The sequence below is a fragment of the Falco naumanni genome, chromosome 11, assembly GCF_017639655.2.
Source record: "Falco naumanni isolate bFalNau1 chromosome 11, bFalNau1.pat, whole genome shotgun sequence".
Taxonomy (NCBI): domain Eukaryota; kingdom Metazoa; phylum Chordata; class Aves; order Falconiformes; family Falconidae; genus Falco; species Falco naumanni.
In genome coordinates this window covers 4,400,079-4,415,890 of record NC_054064.1, presented here as the reverse complement: position 1 = coordinate 4,415,890, position 15,812 = coordinate 4,400,079, and the positions used below count along the sequence as shown (strand labels likewise).

The following is a 15,812-nucleotide window of genomic DNA, read 5'->3' as shown; positions in this document are numbered from 1 at the left end:
CTGGGAGCAAAGTTACACAGTTGTTAATTTTCACAGGAGAAGGGTCACACACTATGTGGTGAATAGCAATTTTGAAATTGATTTGACTCAAACTCAGCCAGAGAAGTGATTCAGATGCAGGTATGGCTTATGTTAGAGTTGCCAAATCTGGTAACCCAATAGCTGCAGCTCTCATTAGATCCTTCTGCACCTGCTCCCACTGACAGCAGGTCCAGACCTATGTTCCCCCCGGCAGGAACTCCCAGACTCACCCGTATCTTCCCACATCTCTTCAGTAGCTGGCTCAGACACACGATCCCTACAGTACTCGTCCCACACCTATGGTGCCTCTGGTCACTGACTCCCACTCCTCCTCTCCTCTACTTTGCCAGACAGTACAGACTGAAGTCTGCTAGTGAGTGAAGCCTACATACATGCACGGCTAGTAGAAGCTCATCAGGAAAGCGCTCTGGTCTCACCAGAATGTGGCCCTGCACCCACGGGCCCCTGTACTCTGTGGTCCCTCCTCCCATTGCTGGCACTGGGACCTCTCACACACATCTCTCCAGGTGCTGGCACCTCAAACCTGTGGAGTCCCCGTGACCCCTTCTCAACTTGCTGGCACTGAGGACCCCAACACACACATCAGAGAGCACTCTCACCCTGGAAAACAGAAGTGAAGTTCAGTAAGAAGACAGGACAGACTGTGGTGATGAAGTGTGGGACGAGTGTACTGACTAAAGCCGCCTGCTCACACCCAGCTGACCCCATTTATCCCCTTTTTCCCTCTGTTATCCCACACTTGATCCTCTCCAACCCACTTTGATCCTTCCCTTTTCCAACCTTTGGTCCTTCCCCTAATCATCCCATAATAAATCTCACATATTCCAACAGTCTCCTGGAAAACATCCCATAATGCACTTCCCACAATCTCCAAATGCTTTTCCTGTCCATCCCAAAGTGAGTCCCGTTCCTGCTTATGCAACGACAGCCCTGCAGGCTGCACGGCGTCAGCGAGAGCTGCTGGTGGCCCACCCGGGTGGGTTTCACAGCAGGTCCGTGAGCTGAGCCCCCTGCTGTGAGCACTGGGGCAGCCAGGGTGGGGTCCCCTCTGCACCGTCTGTTTGTCGGGGTTCCTCTGCTGCTCCCTGGGCGTTTGTGTTTTCATTAATTAGCCCTTAATCAAATGACCTCACAGCTTAAAACCCAGCAGGCGTATGAACCCCTCCCCAAGTCCTGAGGTATCCCGAAAGCAAAGCGGGAGCTGCTCAGATGCATCACTAACCTGGGACAGTTTCTGCAGGCAGATTAATTAATTAATTAATTAATTAATTAAGTCCATCAGCTTTCAGAGCGAGGGTCATTCAGAGAATCTTGGTGTACACATCCAGTTGTGCCAGAATATTTTTAAAGCCACAACCAGCTCAGGCTTATTTTAAAGGTTTTAAATGTGCTTTACTTGAAGTGTACTCAAGACGGGTGCAAAAGATCTACATATTCCACTGATAATGAAGGAAATCATTGTCCGCTAGAACTGCAAACCCTGATCAATTTGTATAAAGGACAAACACAACAGGAAAACTTGGGGGGGGGAGGGCCAGAACCCACAGTCTGTACATCTGAATCATATTTACAAGTGGTGATCACTAGCTCCAAACACTTGTAATTATTCTCCTGACCATGAGTTCTGACCAGAAAACCCAGAAGCACAGGCTGGACGGGTTATTTATGCCAGAGGGACTCTAAAGAGAGGAAACAGCTGAATGCCAGGGTCGCTCCCACCACAAGCCCACATGCCGATCCGCTCCAGTCTTCTGTTCAGCGAGAGACTGTATTTAATTCTGCTTCCTGGGAGAAAACAGACTTTAACCAAAAACTCCTCCAAGTTTTTGGCTAAAGCCCTGTGCGATACATTCCCTTCCAGAAGTGGTAGATTATAGAAAAGACAGAAAGGCAATTTCTGATCAGTTGTAACATCTTTCTCCTGCCCTTGCAAAGTCTGCCCTGGCAAAAGTTAACTCGGTACTTTTTAGAAGAGGGGGGGCCCCCCGAGTGCTGCCTTGGCCGGGGCTCCTTATCCCACTAAATTACACTCCACAATTGAACTCAAAGGATTTTTCACATTTCTTCTCTCTTTTCAATTTTTTTAATGAAAGAGGCCAGCCAATTTTTATATCACAAGCCTTATTACCCATTGTATTGCTGCACGCGCCTATAACTTTGTCAGTTTGTTCAGTTGCCTGTTTTTTGTAGGCAGAATTGTTTGCAAGTAAAGCTTTTAAAAGTATTAGTAACGTAACATCTTTCAGTCGTGTGAGAATGAACAGAAATCAATATGAAGTTCTTGGGGAAAAAAAAACAATAAAATGAAGAAATTCACTGCAAGGGTAGAGTTAAGGTTACTGGGGTACTCGTCAGTGATCATTTTTCTGCTTGCAGCCCTAGGTTTCTAGGAGACTCCCAAGAAATCCAGAAAATATGGGCTCCCATTTCCCTAGCTGTAAAAACCTGTTCACTTTTACCGGTGTAACAGTAGGTCTTAATCCAGACTATCTAATCTACCAATCAGCCTGTTGAACAGAAATAACACGACAGAAAGGGTGAGCCTTGATGAAGACACTCCGGTGTCACTAAGCATCTTCTGACATCAAGATAAAAACTTGACCACAGAAAAAACTGAGAGGGATAAATCCTGGAACAGATGTACAAATGAGCAATAGCTGAGCCATATGAAATATAATAAAACACAGACTCACAGGCACTGGAGATGGAAAAGACCTATTAGGTCATCTAGTCCCAGCTCCTGCCAATTCAGAATTGGTCCCTGGAGTGATGTGCTGAACTTTAAGAAAAAAAAGGCTGCCAAAAGCTTTGTCAAGCCTGTTACACTTGCTCCAGAAGAGAGAAATGAAAAACCCCAAAGCAAATGAACAGGCTTCAAGTCATGGGGGACTGACAGTGCCAGGAAAACTTGATTGTATCCCCATCTCCTTAGCAAACCTTGGTGAGGAGCGAAGGGGTGGTTTCCAAAGTCCGGAGCACTTCCATGCTGCATGACTGCTGCAGCTGAAACCTGGCGAGTCAGAACTGAAAATCACACAGGCAGGCTTTGCCCTCAGGCACACTATGGGAATTCCTCTTCCTCCGGCAACCATATAGAGAACAGTTATTGAAACTCAAGCTATTCGAAGTGCCAAGTGAAGGCATGTTCATTCTAGACTGATGCCTCCAACCCATGTTAATCTAGCCACAAAACAGTCTTGATAGTCCCCATGACTGGGTATTTGCCTACCAGGGTATTTTAGCCCTCAGCCTCTCCACACCTACACAGATCTGCATTGGAGCTGCTCCCTCTGGTTCGTAGGAGGCTGTCAGAGCCAGAGGGGCACACAGTGCCTCACCACTTTCAGCATGGCTTGGAAAAAAGCTGGAGAGGGGGACCACCAAGCGTCAGGGGAGTGTACACCACCTGGCTAGCACTGGGACCAAGAATCCTGTGTGGCGTGCGAAGGCGGCACCTGCCATCAACCATCATGAGCACCACACAAATAGCTACACATCTTAGGACACTGCCTAGCACTGCAGTAATGTGTGTTTTTGTTGCAGGGGTGAAGTCCTAAAGGAGACCAGGAACGCCTTTGGCAGTGGAGACAAGGGAAAAGAGAGAGCAATTGAGAAGTATCCAAGCAAGACTGTGAGACGGCTGTCTGAGCATAACGGGGTGAAGATGATGACCAGGAGGCAAGTGTGACACTAAAGAAAATACACTGGGACCCACTTCTGTAAGTAAAAGAGACTGTTGACACACTGCACTCTCAATTAATTTATCTACAAGCACGGGCTTCAGGCCCAATTAGCTGAGATTGCTGGATAAGTTCCTGAGTGTTCCTATCTCTCACCAAGGGCAGCAGAAGCAGATGGGACTCAAAAGTGACACTAAAGGCAGGGAACAGCTTGGACACCAGCAGGGGAACCAGGTCAGCTTGATGGAAAAAGAGAAAAGTCATCTGAAAAACAGGCAAGCATTCCTTCTTCTAAGGATCCAACTCACAAATGATCTTCCAATTCCATGGGAGCAAGGTTGTTTTTATAATCCTAGCCAGTCACAAGTTGGTGGGTTTTTTTTAAGTTTTCTAGTCTAACATACTCAGAAAGCGAGATCTAAAATTTATCCTTGTGCAAACAATCAATACCATGTCGTACACACCACTCATGTCCCAGCTATGAGGCTTAATCATGGCTGGGGCTTAAGCTGCCATCTAAACACCCCCAGAAAACATCAAATGTTTGACCATTGGCGATATATGTATAACATCTCATAAACGTACTGGGAAACTACCCTCTCTTCATGTTGTACAAACCTGGTCTACTATATCTATAATGCATTTGCCAAGCTTGCAAACACTGGGGAGAGTTTGTTACGCCAGATTTCTTTCATAAACGTCTCTTATGATTTTCCATTATGATACTGGATGAGCTGAGAGAGAGGGGAGTAACACTTGCAAAGCAAATCCCATGTTTTCTACCCAAGTGTGCTACACTGTAGCTCAAATCCCACCTAACTTCGCTCCCAGCAAAGCAAGAAGAAATTAACGTATTCCTCAAAGTACTGAAAGCCAAGCATCTTTCATAGGTGATTTGCATTTTTCTACAGCTTTTTTACTGTAACAGCTACTTAAATCTTCCCCGGGGTGAATGACATGCTGAACAAGGCCCCTTCTGCACTCACCGTGGTTTGAGTGTCTCACACAGTCCCCCAGCATGGCGCTGAACCGCCTCTGAGCCTCTGGCTCCGGGAAGCAATAGTAGCTGTGCCGGCTGAAAGGCTGCCACAGGTAAACCGGGAACTCCTTCGGCAGCTGAACGAAGGCTTGGGCGACCTCCTTCTCACTCGACCCTGCACAAAAAACACATTTCCATTTGAAATCTGCAGGTTTCCTGGGGGCTTCGGCTCTTTTCTTCTGCTATGACAGAGAAAACAGACCTTCGCTAGCAGGGAAGCATGAGACATGACAAAATCAAGTCTTGATCCAAGCAATTGGGCACAGAGGGCGGGGGGCACAGCTGGGATGGGCACACTCAACAGGCACCAACCACCTCTCTAAGTTATACCGCAGCAACTTGATGTCCTCTTGTTTTGTATTCAAGGTGGCCAAAAACTACACATCCCTTGTAAAATTTCAAAGAAACTATTTCATTGGATTGTAGCTGCTAGGGAAAATGTTTTCACGGCAAATAGGTCAGTGGGCAGCTCTGGTCTCTTCCACATAGAGACCATACAGGAGCGTATGGTCTTCTGTATAGAAACAAACTCCATTAACCATGTAGGAACAGCAGTGGTTTCCCCACCTCCAGGGTTTCCAAACACTGCAAGATGGCCTTACGAACTGTCACTTCAAGGCCTGGAAGGTGAAGCAAAGACAGCACTCAGTATCTCCACTTTCCAGTCTCTGTGCACAAGGGATGATGCTGTACAACACTGTTTATGGATGACTAAATGATCTCTGGGTGTCTTCAGCACGGCACAGAAGGGGAGAAGGTCGATAAAAGACTAACTGAGCCAGTCATTGTGAAGGGAGAGGCACAGAAGCCTGCAAGCAGCCTTGGGCTACTCCGTGTTACTCAAGCCCAACTCCTGCAGAGCTGTGGTGACACACAGAAGTCACCTCCAGGCACAGCTGCCCCACGCTACCCTCTGACCACCCTATGCCTTGGGAAAGGGGTGTAAGGGGGGCACGTCCCAGCAGTCATAATTTTAAGTGGCATGAGAAGACTTAAAAAAAACCACCTTGTCTACATCTTGCTCTTATCCTTTCCTTATGTGGCATTCCATTTTCCAAATCTGACTCTGCAACATGAGATCTACTCCCTTAAAGCCCGAATTTTCTCCATCTTTGTGGAGGGGGGGCAGGCAGGACCACAATGGTCCCTGTCCCAGAAACAAAAGCAGCAGCAACCTTCCTGCCCTCTCTGTGGGACTTATTATCAACTGTGAGTCAACACAGGCAGCTGGCATCTAAAAATGGAAACAAATAAACCAGGAATATTTACTAGGCCCAGGAACAATGGTGGTGTGGTTCCTGCCTTGCTTCTGCAGAGCTTCCAGCGGCTTTGTGCCGGAATGCTGAAAAAAAAACAGGACCCAGCATTTCTGAGAACATTAGCTTATAGCATCTTCTGTGTACACACACTCTGGAGCTGTGCTTTGACTTAGAAAAAGGGCTGTGTGCATCTCCTGTTGCCCCATTTTAAAGTCTAGCCTGAAAGCCTGCCCAGAAGTGGTCTGTGTAGGTAACAGAGCGTGGGGTTTGGCAGTTCAGCTTCAAAAGGGGCTTACCAACAGGATCTGGAAAATGTTTATCAGACAGCAAATTGTAATCTTCTTCTGAAGTCAGTACTTTGCCTCCTGCCGGAAGAACGTGATATTTAGGGCTGGCTCCTTTCTGGTAGGCCTGGAAAAACAAGAGAGAGGGAAAAGATAAAATACACAACTCATTGACAAAGCTAATGCACAGGGATATTCCCCAAAGGGAAAAGTTTTTTTGTCAGACTGAATTTTGGATATATTCCCTAGACACGTCAAATCTAAACCATGGTTGAATGTAAGAAGCATATTTAAAAATATCCTCTCAGTGCTTATCAGCCATGGTGAAGACTCAGGGACAGAAGGGAAGGGAAAAGGACGGGATTTTCTTCTAAACTCTATTTGTTTGATTTGTCAGCCAGGACTAGTTTGACTGTGGCAGCTGCTAAATGAAAAGCTTCACTGCAGTCAGCTTGAAACCACCCAAGAACTGCTCCTTAAAATCCAACTGCAGAAGCATGGGGATGTATCACAATGACATACAGATAAGAAGCACTCTACGATAGGCAAAGGAAAGTTCAAAGCGCTGTTAAAATGATTTGCTAGTTCTTGCAAATACATATGGCCAAGTCAAGGCGCTCAGTTGTACCCTCATCCATCCCTGTGGAGCTTCAGGCCAGTTCGCGAGGCTGAAGCTGCCTCACTGAGGATAACGTTTCATCTAATACTGCTAAAAGAAAGGCAGCAGCAGTGGGAAATTCACTTGGTATGAGTTTATTTGGAAGCGTAGAAGAATGTAAGAGGAAGAAGCATTTACCTCTTTACTCTCAAAGCAATCCACAGTGTAGTCATTTCTGATAACGACATATCTGTCCTTCCACTTCTTCAGATCCTCAGCAAAATGCAGCAGCTCTGCTTCATATAAGACTGTCCCAGCTTCCAGCGGGGGCTATAAAGACAGGTTTTGAGATCTGACATTCTCATAATCACACCTCAGTTCTCAAAAATACACAATCAAATTCTTGTACCCTGAGGTGAGGGGGCAGCAGTAGAGCTCTGCCTTCCAAAAATACTTCCAGATTTCTGAGACAGAGACATTCTTATTCACCTTTTGGATGCCATGCTGAATGCAAGATGACTTGTAGTTCGTCATCTCCCACTTTCCACTATGTACTAAACCCATTGCATTGATGCAACAATTTTTTTATTATAAAATAGAAAATTACTTCCAATTGCTTTGTGACACTTTTGCATCTGTGCTCTTGTAACTGATATGCATCTTTCTGAAAGACGCAGCTGTTCTATTATCCCACCTTCTACATTCCACCTCATTGCTTTAGCTTACTCACTTCAAGATCATTGGAAACCCATGATTTCCAATACACCTGAAAAATTCAGACCCATATTTTCTTAATATTGAAGGCTGGTTCTCTGCATTTTCCTCCAATAAAGAGATTTCTGTCTTTTTTTGTCTCTCTTTTTCTAATAAAAAACAGCTTTCCACAGCTCACTTCACAGAAGGGATTACTGCATCTTCTTTATGAAACCCTATAGCCATGGATGAAAGGGTTAATTAAGTTTCCCACAGGATTTTCTGCCCTGAATGTATGATCTCTGTCCCAAGATTCTTGCAAAACCTTGCCATCAGCAGGAAGCAACTAGTTTTGTCCAAGTGTCCACCTCCATCTCGATGAGATGCACGCTTTGTACCAGAAACTTGTGTCATGGTTCTTCTCATGCTACGATGAGACAACCAAACAAGACCAAAACAAAGATGTATTTTCAAAACCAAACTTCAAACCTGAAACCAAATGCAGCTTTTCCATCCAAAACCTAACTGAACCAAATCAAACATCTGCACTTGCAAATCTGTTGTGTACACTTAGGTTGTATATAAGAAAGTACACACATAACATGTCCTAGATACACATTTATTATGTATTAAATTACTCAGTATAAGAAGCTGAAAGAAGATTTCTGCATTGTGTGCTTGTGTATTAGAAACATTTAAATAACTTGAAAAATACTTTGGGTTTGATTTTTAGAAGCTTTGAGTATCTGTACCGCCTAATAACTTTACTTGAGGGCGTTCAAGACTGGGAAAAACAAGAAAACCGAGTCCAGTCAGCAGCTGATACATTTCCAGCTCATATTTTTCATACACATCAACTACTAAATGCGTTATTTAAATAGTTGATGTGTTAATTATTTCATGCAGGAGAGCAGATCTGTATGGTAGCTTGAGGATGGGGAAGGGCTTATGCGTGCCCTCCTACCTTGGTTTTCAGGAACCGGGACTGGGAATCCCGGTGCTGCTCCAGCTCATCCTGCACGTGCTTGCAGAAAGCCACCGCATACTGGCGTCTGTAGTGGGGGCTGAAGTTTTTGATGACGGCCTCTGTTTTTCCTGAAGCAAAAATTGAGATTTAATTGTATTTAATATATGTGGATTCAGAAACTGTAGCATAGTACCAAGGCAGTTATCACCAGCAACCCAAAATATTGCCTGAGCGTACCAACCTGCACAGCAGACCAGGACACCCCTGGAGATGCATTCATCTGTTGTGACAACAAAGCACAGAGGGGATTTGTCCAGGAAAACGCTGGAGTTTGGACATGGGGTTTTCCTTCCAAGAGTGAGCAAAACATACCCCAAATCTATTTCTCTAAGAAAAGATGCTGTATGCCTCTCCCTGGGACATTCTGCCACAGATCCATGGGTGTTTAACAGCTGATAAGGTTTTCAACGAAACATATAGACAAGTGATAAACATACAGACAAGTGATGCTAGCTAGTGTTTAGCCGTATTAGCCAGTTTTATCACACAGTGAGATTTTAAAGCTGACTCAAAGCTCTTACAAAGGATGTTTTCTAGGCTTGGGCACTGCAATCTCTTCTTTGTTTGAATATAAACAGATACTCAGTCATGCTGCAATAAACACTAATTTTGTATTGTCTTGCTATGATCAAGATCTCATCAGTAGCAATAACAGCAATAAACACACAGACAGCCTCATTCCTGAGAATCTTAAAGCAATTTAGGAGTAATTAACTCATTAACTTGATCAAAGAAATTAAAGCTTTAACAGACAAGGAAGTGAAGTTAAACTTTAAGGCCATGTGTATATGTGACAAAGAGTCTGCAGCAATGTGAAAACCAAAACCTGGACTATGATCTAGATAACATCCCGACTGTCCTGGGGACTGGAAAGATAGATCCCTTTCTTCTTTTTATTAAGGAGCCCCATGACAAAGGGTTTTTCCTGAGCATACAATAGAGAAATGTAGTTTCACACCTCAAGCAATTTTTATGTCTTCACAATTTTATGTTGTTTTGCTTGGGGAAAAAATACCAAATTTTCTGGCAAAAAATATGGTAGTTCCCAAACTGAAATTTCTTGAAGCCTTTATATGCATGGACTCCTAGACCAGGACTAGCACTCCTGAAGGGCCAAACAGAGGAACCAGCAAGAAGCACTGAGACCTCCAGAGTCCTGGAGAAGCTGAACCACCTACAATGATGTTCCCAAATTGATAAACTCCTCCCAGGCACCTGCCAGCACTAACCACCAACAGGGATTCATGAGGAGTCTTCATGATGTTTCTGTATTTCATACAAAGGGCTGTGAGTCTGCACCAACTATGATGAAATCCGAGAGAGGACTCGACGGATTTGCTCTTTCAAGCATGTAAGCATAGTCCTTATAAAGCAACCATGCAATACTTGCTGGATTACTACTGATTTGATTGCCGTTTCTGACCAAAAAAATGGTGTTCAACTGTCAGTGCAGTTCCCAGAACGTTCATGCCTTTTTAAATCTTAAATAATTTTAAATATAGTTGAATAAAGAGAAAAGCCATGGATCATTACCAGAATAAGTGCATGGAATTTAATGGGAGAAAGTTCATGGATGCTCTGGTGTACAAGATCCTGTCGTCCAAGATTTACCGCATCTGGCTACCTTATTTCCATTTAAAAACCCCAAATACGTGTGGCTGAGACTGCCATGGAAAAATAGCTAGTTTGCTGAGGAGTTCACAGAGATGGGCAATGGCAAAAGACTTTGTAAACTGTCTACTTCAGGTCCAGCTCTGATCTGCTCCTAATGTGGGACATTACCAGGCTGACAGAAGTAATTTCATCAATTCAGACAGCCACAGTATTTAATTTTCCGTAACTTCCTGATAATTACATTTACATCACTTTAGTTACATGCCACAAAAGAAAAAGCTATGCATTAGCTCCTCTGCTTCTGCATTTTTATTTGCAGTTTGATGAACAGAATTTGATGCATCCCTCAAGTTTAGGGACATAGTGACATGACCTTTCATTCCACCTATTCCTGTGTAACCAGCTCAGAGAGGAGAGCTGGAGCCTTCTCCTTCTTAAGCATCAACGGCGTCGCTGCCTTCAGCTAAACTGCAAGTCCCTTTTGCCCCACTCCTGCCCCTTTCCAACCCCACATCACTGCTGGGTTACAAACCTGCCGCCCCTTCAAGCCCTGCCCAGGTATGTGAAGGAGACAGCTCAGCTGACTGCCACACGCACAGAGGCATTACACAAAGCTGGGGGGATGTCAGGAGGCTGGGTTAAGTTTTCAAGTACGTAAGTTTTTCACACATCTACTTGTGGGACAGCACCAGGTGACAACCTGGACTCCAGCCCTCCAGTTTTACGAGACCGCATTTTTTGAGACATACCCATTCTGGGATGTGCTTGTGCACAACAGCAGGACACCAGTGCTGCTGAAGCAGAAAATCCCTGCCCATCTGACAGCCTTTTAAAAACTAGCCTGCTTTGGTCAGAGGCATAAACTTATTCTCCAAATAAGGACAAAGCTTCCCAAAACTTTCTTTATAGCATTTTTTTTTTTCTTCTGGTCCCAGCCAGCAGTAGGATGTTGTTGGCCCCGGTGGAGTTTCCTGCTCAGGGTTCACCCCTATTTTCCACTGTGGCTTTTTCTTTTCCAGCTTGCAGTGGCCTCTTAATCTGTTACAGAGGGCTCAGAGACACTGGACCTCACTTGACTACTGCCTGCATCCTGCAGTAAAAATTTGTAGAGGAAGTGGGACAAAGAACAAAAATCTGGTGTTGGGAAAAAACCCCAACAATCGCAGGAAATATCTGTAATTTTGGCAAAGTCTTTCAATTATGGCTAAATCAGCTCCGAAGTGTGATTCTTTACTGTCAGTATTCCTTAGATCAGCTTTAAGTATTATGACCAAAGAGAAAGGAACTACGTAGTTCATAATATAGAATTAAGAAATATGACATCAATGTAGTTTTTATGTGCAGATTATATTTACAATCAAACAAGACATGAATAGAGGAGCAAATGTTTCAGGCTGTTTATTCCAGTCTTTGCACTACTTGTTGCAAAGGATGTCTGCATTAAAAATACCGCCCCCTCTTAAAATCGGAAGAAATGTTTTTTTGAAGAGATTGTGAATGGCACCACATGAAGCCCTGGCCTTGCACCATTCGGCTCAACAAGAATTGCAACACTACCTGCGGGTGGGAAGAGAAGCGGATGGACCCTTGATCCATTGTTCGTTGATGGATCTTTAAACTCGTTTGGTTTACAGAAGATAAAAATACACTATCTGAAAATAAACATGATGCAAACAGTCATGAGTAATAGAAACTCTTCCCATTAAATGATAACATGGGGCAACTGGAGACAAAATACTCCAGGGCAGTTGAAAAATGAGTTCCCCTAATTCTTTTCCAAATTTAGTGTGGCTTGCTTAGTCAGAGCTGTTGATACGGAGCAAGGGCAGCTTTCCCACTTGCTCAGTCTGGCAATGGCGCAGCTCCAGCCCACATAAATGTGACCTGAAACCCAGCAGCTAGGACCTTTATCCTAGGAGAATACATAGTTTTATCATCCCCAGTAGAAGCCTGCATGCAACTGAATTTACCAGCATGAAAAGGTGACAGTGATGGAGGTAGAAGGATTACTGTCAAATTAACACGGCAAAGGTCCATTCCCCCTTTGCTCAGGGTTAGATCCTGCTCCAGAATAAACTTTGCTAATGCTTCACAATGCATCTCCTGCTCCACAGAATCACCCTTGCATTTGATCACAAAAGTTTAGCGGAAGTTATGATACGTCTTATAAGACTAAACCCAAATGCCACTCCACTGAGAAACAAGAAACATCTGCCAGTTGCCCTACTGGAAATGGAGAATCCTCCCCAAACCTGTTTCTTCTTGTTTCTCCACTGCCTTTGACCTTCTTAACTGTGTGTCACCCATGCTGGACACCTACACGTAATTCCAAGTCATCAACCCATAGCATGTCTTCAAATACCCAACTTTTTATTTTGGGTTTCTCTGCTTTTACTGAAATAAACTGACATACAACTTTAAAAACTGTGGGCAATCCTTGGCAGGTTTTCCCAAACCAGGTCTAGCTGCTGGCTTTCAGCTTGGTGGCACAGCCACGCACAGGCTGGTTACCTTGCCCTGCCGTGCTTCTCCACTCCCAACAATGTGTTGCCAAGTGACTGGTATGGATGCAGGTCAGGAAAATTCAGGAAGAAGTCAGAAAATAGTAACTTCTTGGCTGGCATACAACAGAGGCGCTGCCCGCACTCACCGGACTTCAGTCATTTGGAAGTAAGGGAGAGAAAGAAGTAAGGATTTGCCATAAAATATGCTACTCCACTTATATATTGTTCTCTGGGAGTAAGATGACCCTTCCAAGGGTAGCAAGATGACTATGACCCTTCCTCTTCATAGCACAATGGCTTGCACTCAGCACCTTTTGAACAGGGTTTTTGAAAAATACCATCAGCAGTGATACAAATCTCTTTGGCGATCTGGGGGATTTATCTTCTTAAACCATTTAAGCCCATTGAAAAAGACACTTTGTGCCCTGAGGGACATGAACTGTAAAAAAAGTAGATGATCTGCCATATCAAAGCAAACCCTAGACAAAATAAAACCTAAAAGAAACAATAAGCATTGTGCATGCTGAATGCCAGTACACCCAGCACTTCAAACAAGTGTGAAGTACTGAGACAGAACAGGAACGAATGACTTTGTCCCTGTATTTCTCCCACAAGGCCACAAGCAAAGGTGTCGGAAGTAAATATAAAAAGATCAGTTGATCATACCCACATGGTGCTTCACCGGGCAGGAGTGCAACCCACAACTGGGGACTTGCTTTTAAACAATAATAAACTATAAACTGTGCTGTGTGCCTTAATCTTATTCAGCAAATTCAGTACCAAGCTTTAAAATGACGACTGTATGTCCATCCATCTGTCCGTCTATCCAAATACATAATTGTATTCTCGTAGCCCATCAGGGTAGCAGCAAAATGAGTTAATAAAATCACCAGTGTTCATTCAGCTCATGGGTCAACTTCATCCCAACTCCAAGATAAGTACAACCTTTGAGATAAACATCTAAAATTGTAGATGCTCTACTTGAGCCCTGTGAATTGGCAAAGGTGGATGTCAGCATTGGCAGCTCTAAAATGGGTTAGATACTCGCTGTGAAAAGAGAGAAGCAGCTTCTGCTGCGATATTGTGTATAAAACCTGCTCTTCCTGAATTCACCCATTCATTTCAAACATCATTATCATTTATTAAATGCATCTGGTAACCAGAAAACTTGAAAAAGCAATTCTTTTTGGCGTATCCTCTCTAACAGTGCTCACCACCTTCTGGTGCCCTGGGACACACAGTAGTGCAGTGGGAATCACCAGATTCCCTCTCTCCTACAGTCTCCTTTCTTGTGCAGGACTTACAGTACCACCCAGAAACTGCTTAAATCCAAGAGCTCCCAGGCTTTATCCCACATGTACCGGGAGGCAATATAAAATACTCATTTTGTTGTAGAAAGCATAGCTCAGTTTGATCTTTATTTATAGAAACAGTATTTTGATTATTTGTGAGTCATGACTTAATATCTGTTATGGCAAAAAGGGATGACAGACATAAATTGCACGTTTTAATTTGGCTGCATCGCCTCTCTGCAAGTTTGTTTGCACTCACTTTGCCAAACCAAGAAGCTCTGCAGTGCAGCTGCCCCTCTTTCCCAGGCACGCACGCTGAAAAGCACAGTTTGCACCTGACAAAATACTGAAACCAATTCTTTACTCTCAGCTTTGTTTTGTATTAATGGAGACTACTCTCACTAAAAACTTACGATGCTGCAACCACACTGGTATGCACACACTCCTGAATTATCCTTCTGCAACGCAGACACTAAACTGCACTGATGAAATTCCAGTTTGTCACCCAAAATGCAATGCATAGGAGAGAATAATACCCATCACACTTTGGATCATCTTCTTCCTGAGTCTCAGCACATAAGCACTCCTTGGGTGCTTAGCCCATCTTCTCTATAGGATGAGAAAGTCGATGCTGCCTTGTGAAAAAAATCAGATTTCTTAGCAAGTTCGCCAGCTGAGACCGTGGGTGTGAAATTTGTGCTCCACCAGAAGCGAAGCTTCTTTCTCAGGGCAAGCTAAACAAACACATTTGTAAGTTCATGTAAGCTTGATCCACAGCAAAGAAGGAGCCAAAAATAACAGGCTCCATTCCAGCCTTGCAGATCTCCCCTTCTACAATTTTTTACTTGAGTACTTAGCTCTTCCTCAAGTGCTCCACTAAACAAGGCTACATTTTATACTGAGCTGCACAATTATCCCATAGATTTCACTAGATCTATATACCTACAACGTTCTTCTCAGGCAACTTCATGAGCATCAAGTATTTCAGAGGGAGTAGGCAGACCTGAGTGAGACAGACCTCATACGCTCTAAAAAAAGGCTTGTTTTCTTAAGAGTAGCTTGTGATTTAACTATGGATCCTGCTATTTGAAATTCATTCTGAATACTATCTCATTATTAAAAAATGTAAAGCAAAATACAGAGCACTAATCCTACTTAAACACAGACTGTCTCTTGGGTCAAACTCAGAGATTCATTCCTGCAGCCAGATTTCCTTTCCCCTTTCCTCTTCCCTCCCAGACCAGGATCAAGAAAATTCTTCTCAGGAAACGCAGAGACAGGACTATCACACCTTTGATCTATGATTAACCATCAATATCCTAACAGCACACCTTCCACGCCCTCACAAGCGCCTGCTCTATCCTGAAACTCTCCGGAGGATATCTCAATTGTAATCACGTTATTCCTATGCTCTGTCCTTTGCAAGTACACAACTCCCTCCAACTGCACTACATGCTGCCAGGGTATTTTATTTGAGACCCACTGCTGGTAAGGTGGAAATGCCCAGGGGAACATATTTTAGCATCAATCCGCCACTGCAAGGCAGCGGGTTGGGACGGTACGTGTCTCGCACCTGCTTGAACCACAGAAGCAGCCTCCACTGGGTACATCTTGTCCTTCAGCACGTGCACCTCACGGACACGGGCCAGCCCTGGGACACTGCTGCCTCCAGCTTCTTCACACCTCCTCCCATACATGGATCATCTCTCCCGCTGGGGGAAATGGACGGACAACTTCTCTAGCTGGAGACAGGTCCCGCACGAGCAGCTCCCCCAGCATT

The 15,812-nt window shown here is 44.2% G+C and overlaps 1 protein-coding gene across 1 annotated transcript in view; it reads right to left on the bottom strand.

Moving 5' to 3' along the window:
- The window catches only part of NIBAN1 (niban apoptosis regulator 1), a 70,096-nt gene that overhangs the window by 30,454 nt on the left and 23,830 nt on the right, over positions 1 to 15,812 (bottom strand). The window contains exons 2-5 of the mRNA XM_040610048.1: positions 8,560 to 8,690; positions 7,101 to 7,232; positions 6,317 to 6,431; positions 4,709 to 4,876 (exon numbers count right to left, since the gene is read on the bottom strand). Coding sequence (XP_040465982.1) covers positions 4,709 to 4,876; positions 6,317 to 6,431; positions 7,101 to 7,232; positions 8,560 to 8,690 — 546 coding nt within the window. The remainder of the gene's footprint in view (positions 1 to 4,708; positions 4,877 to 6,316; positions 6,432 to 7,100; positions 7,233 to 8,559; positions 8,691 to 15,812) is intronic.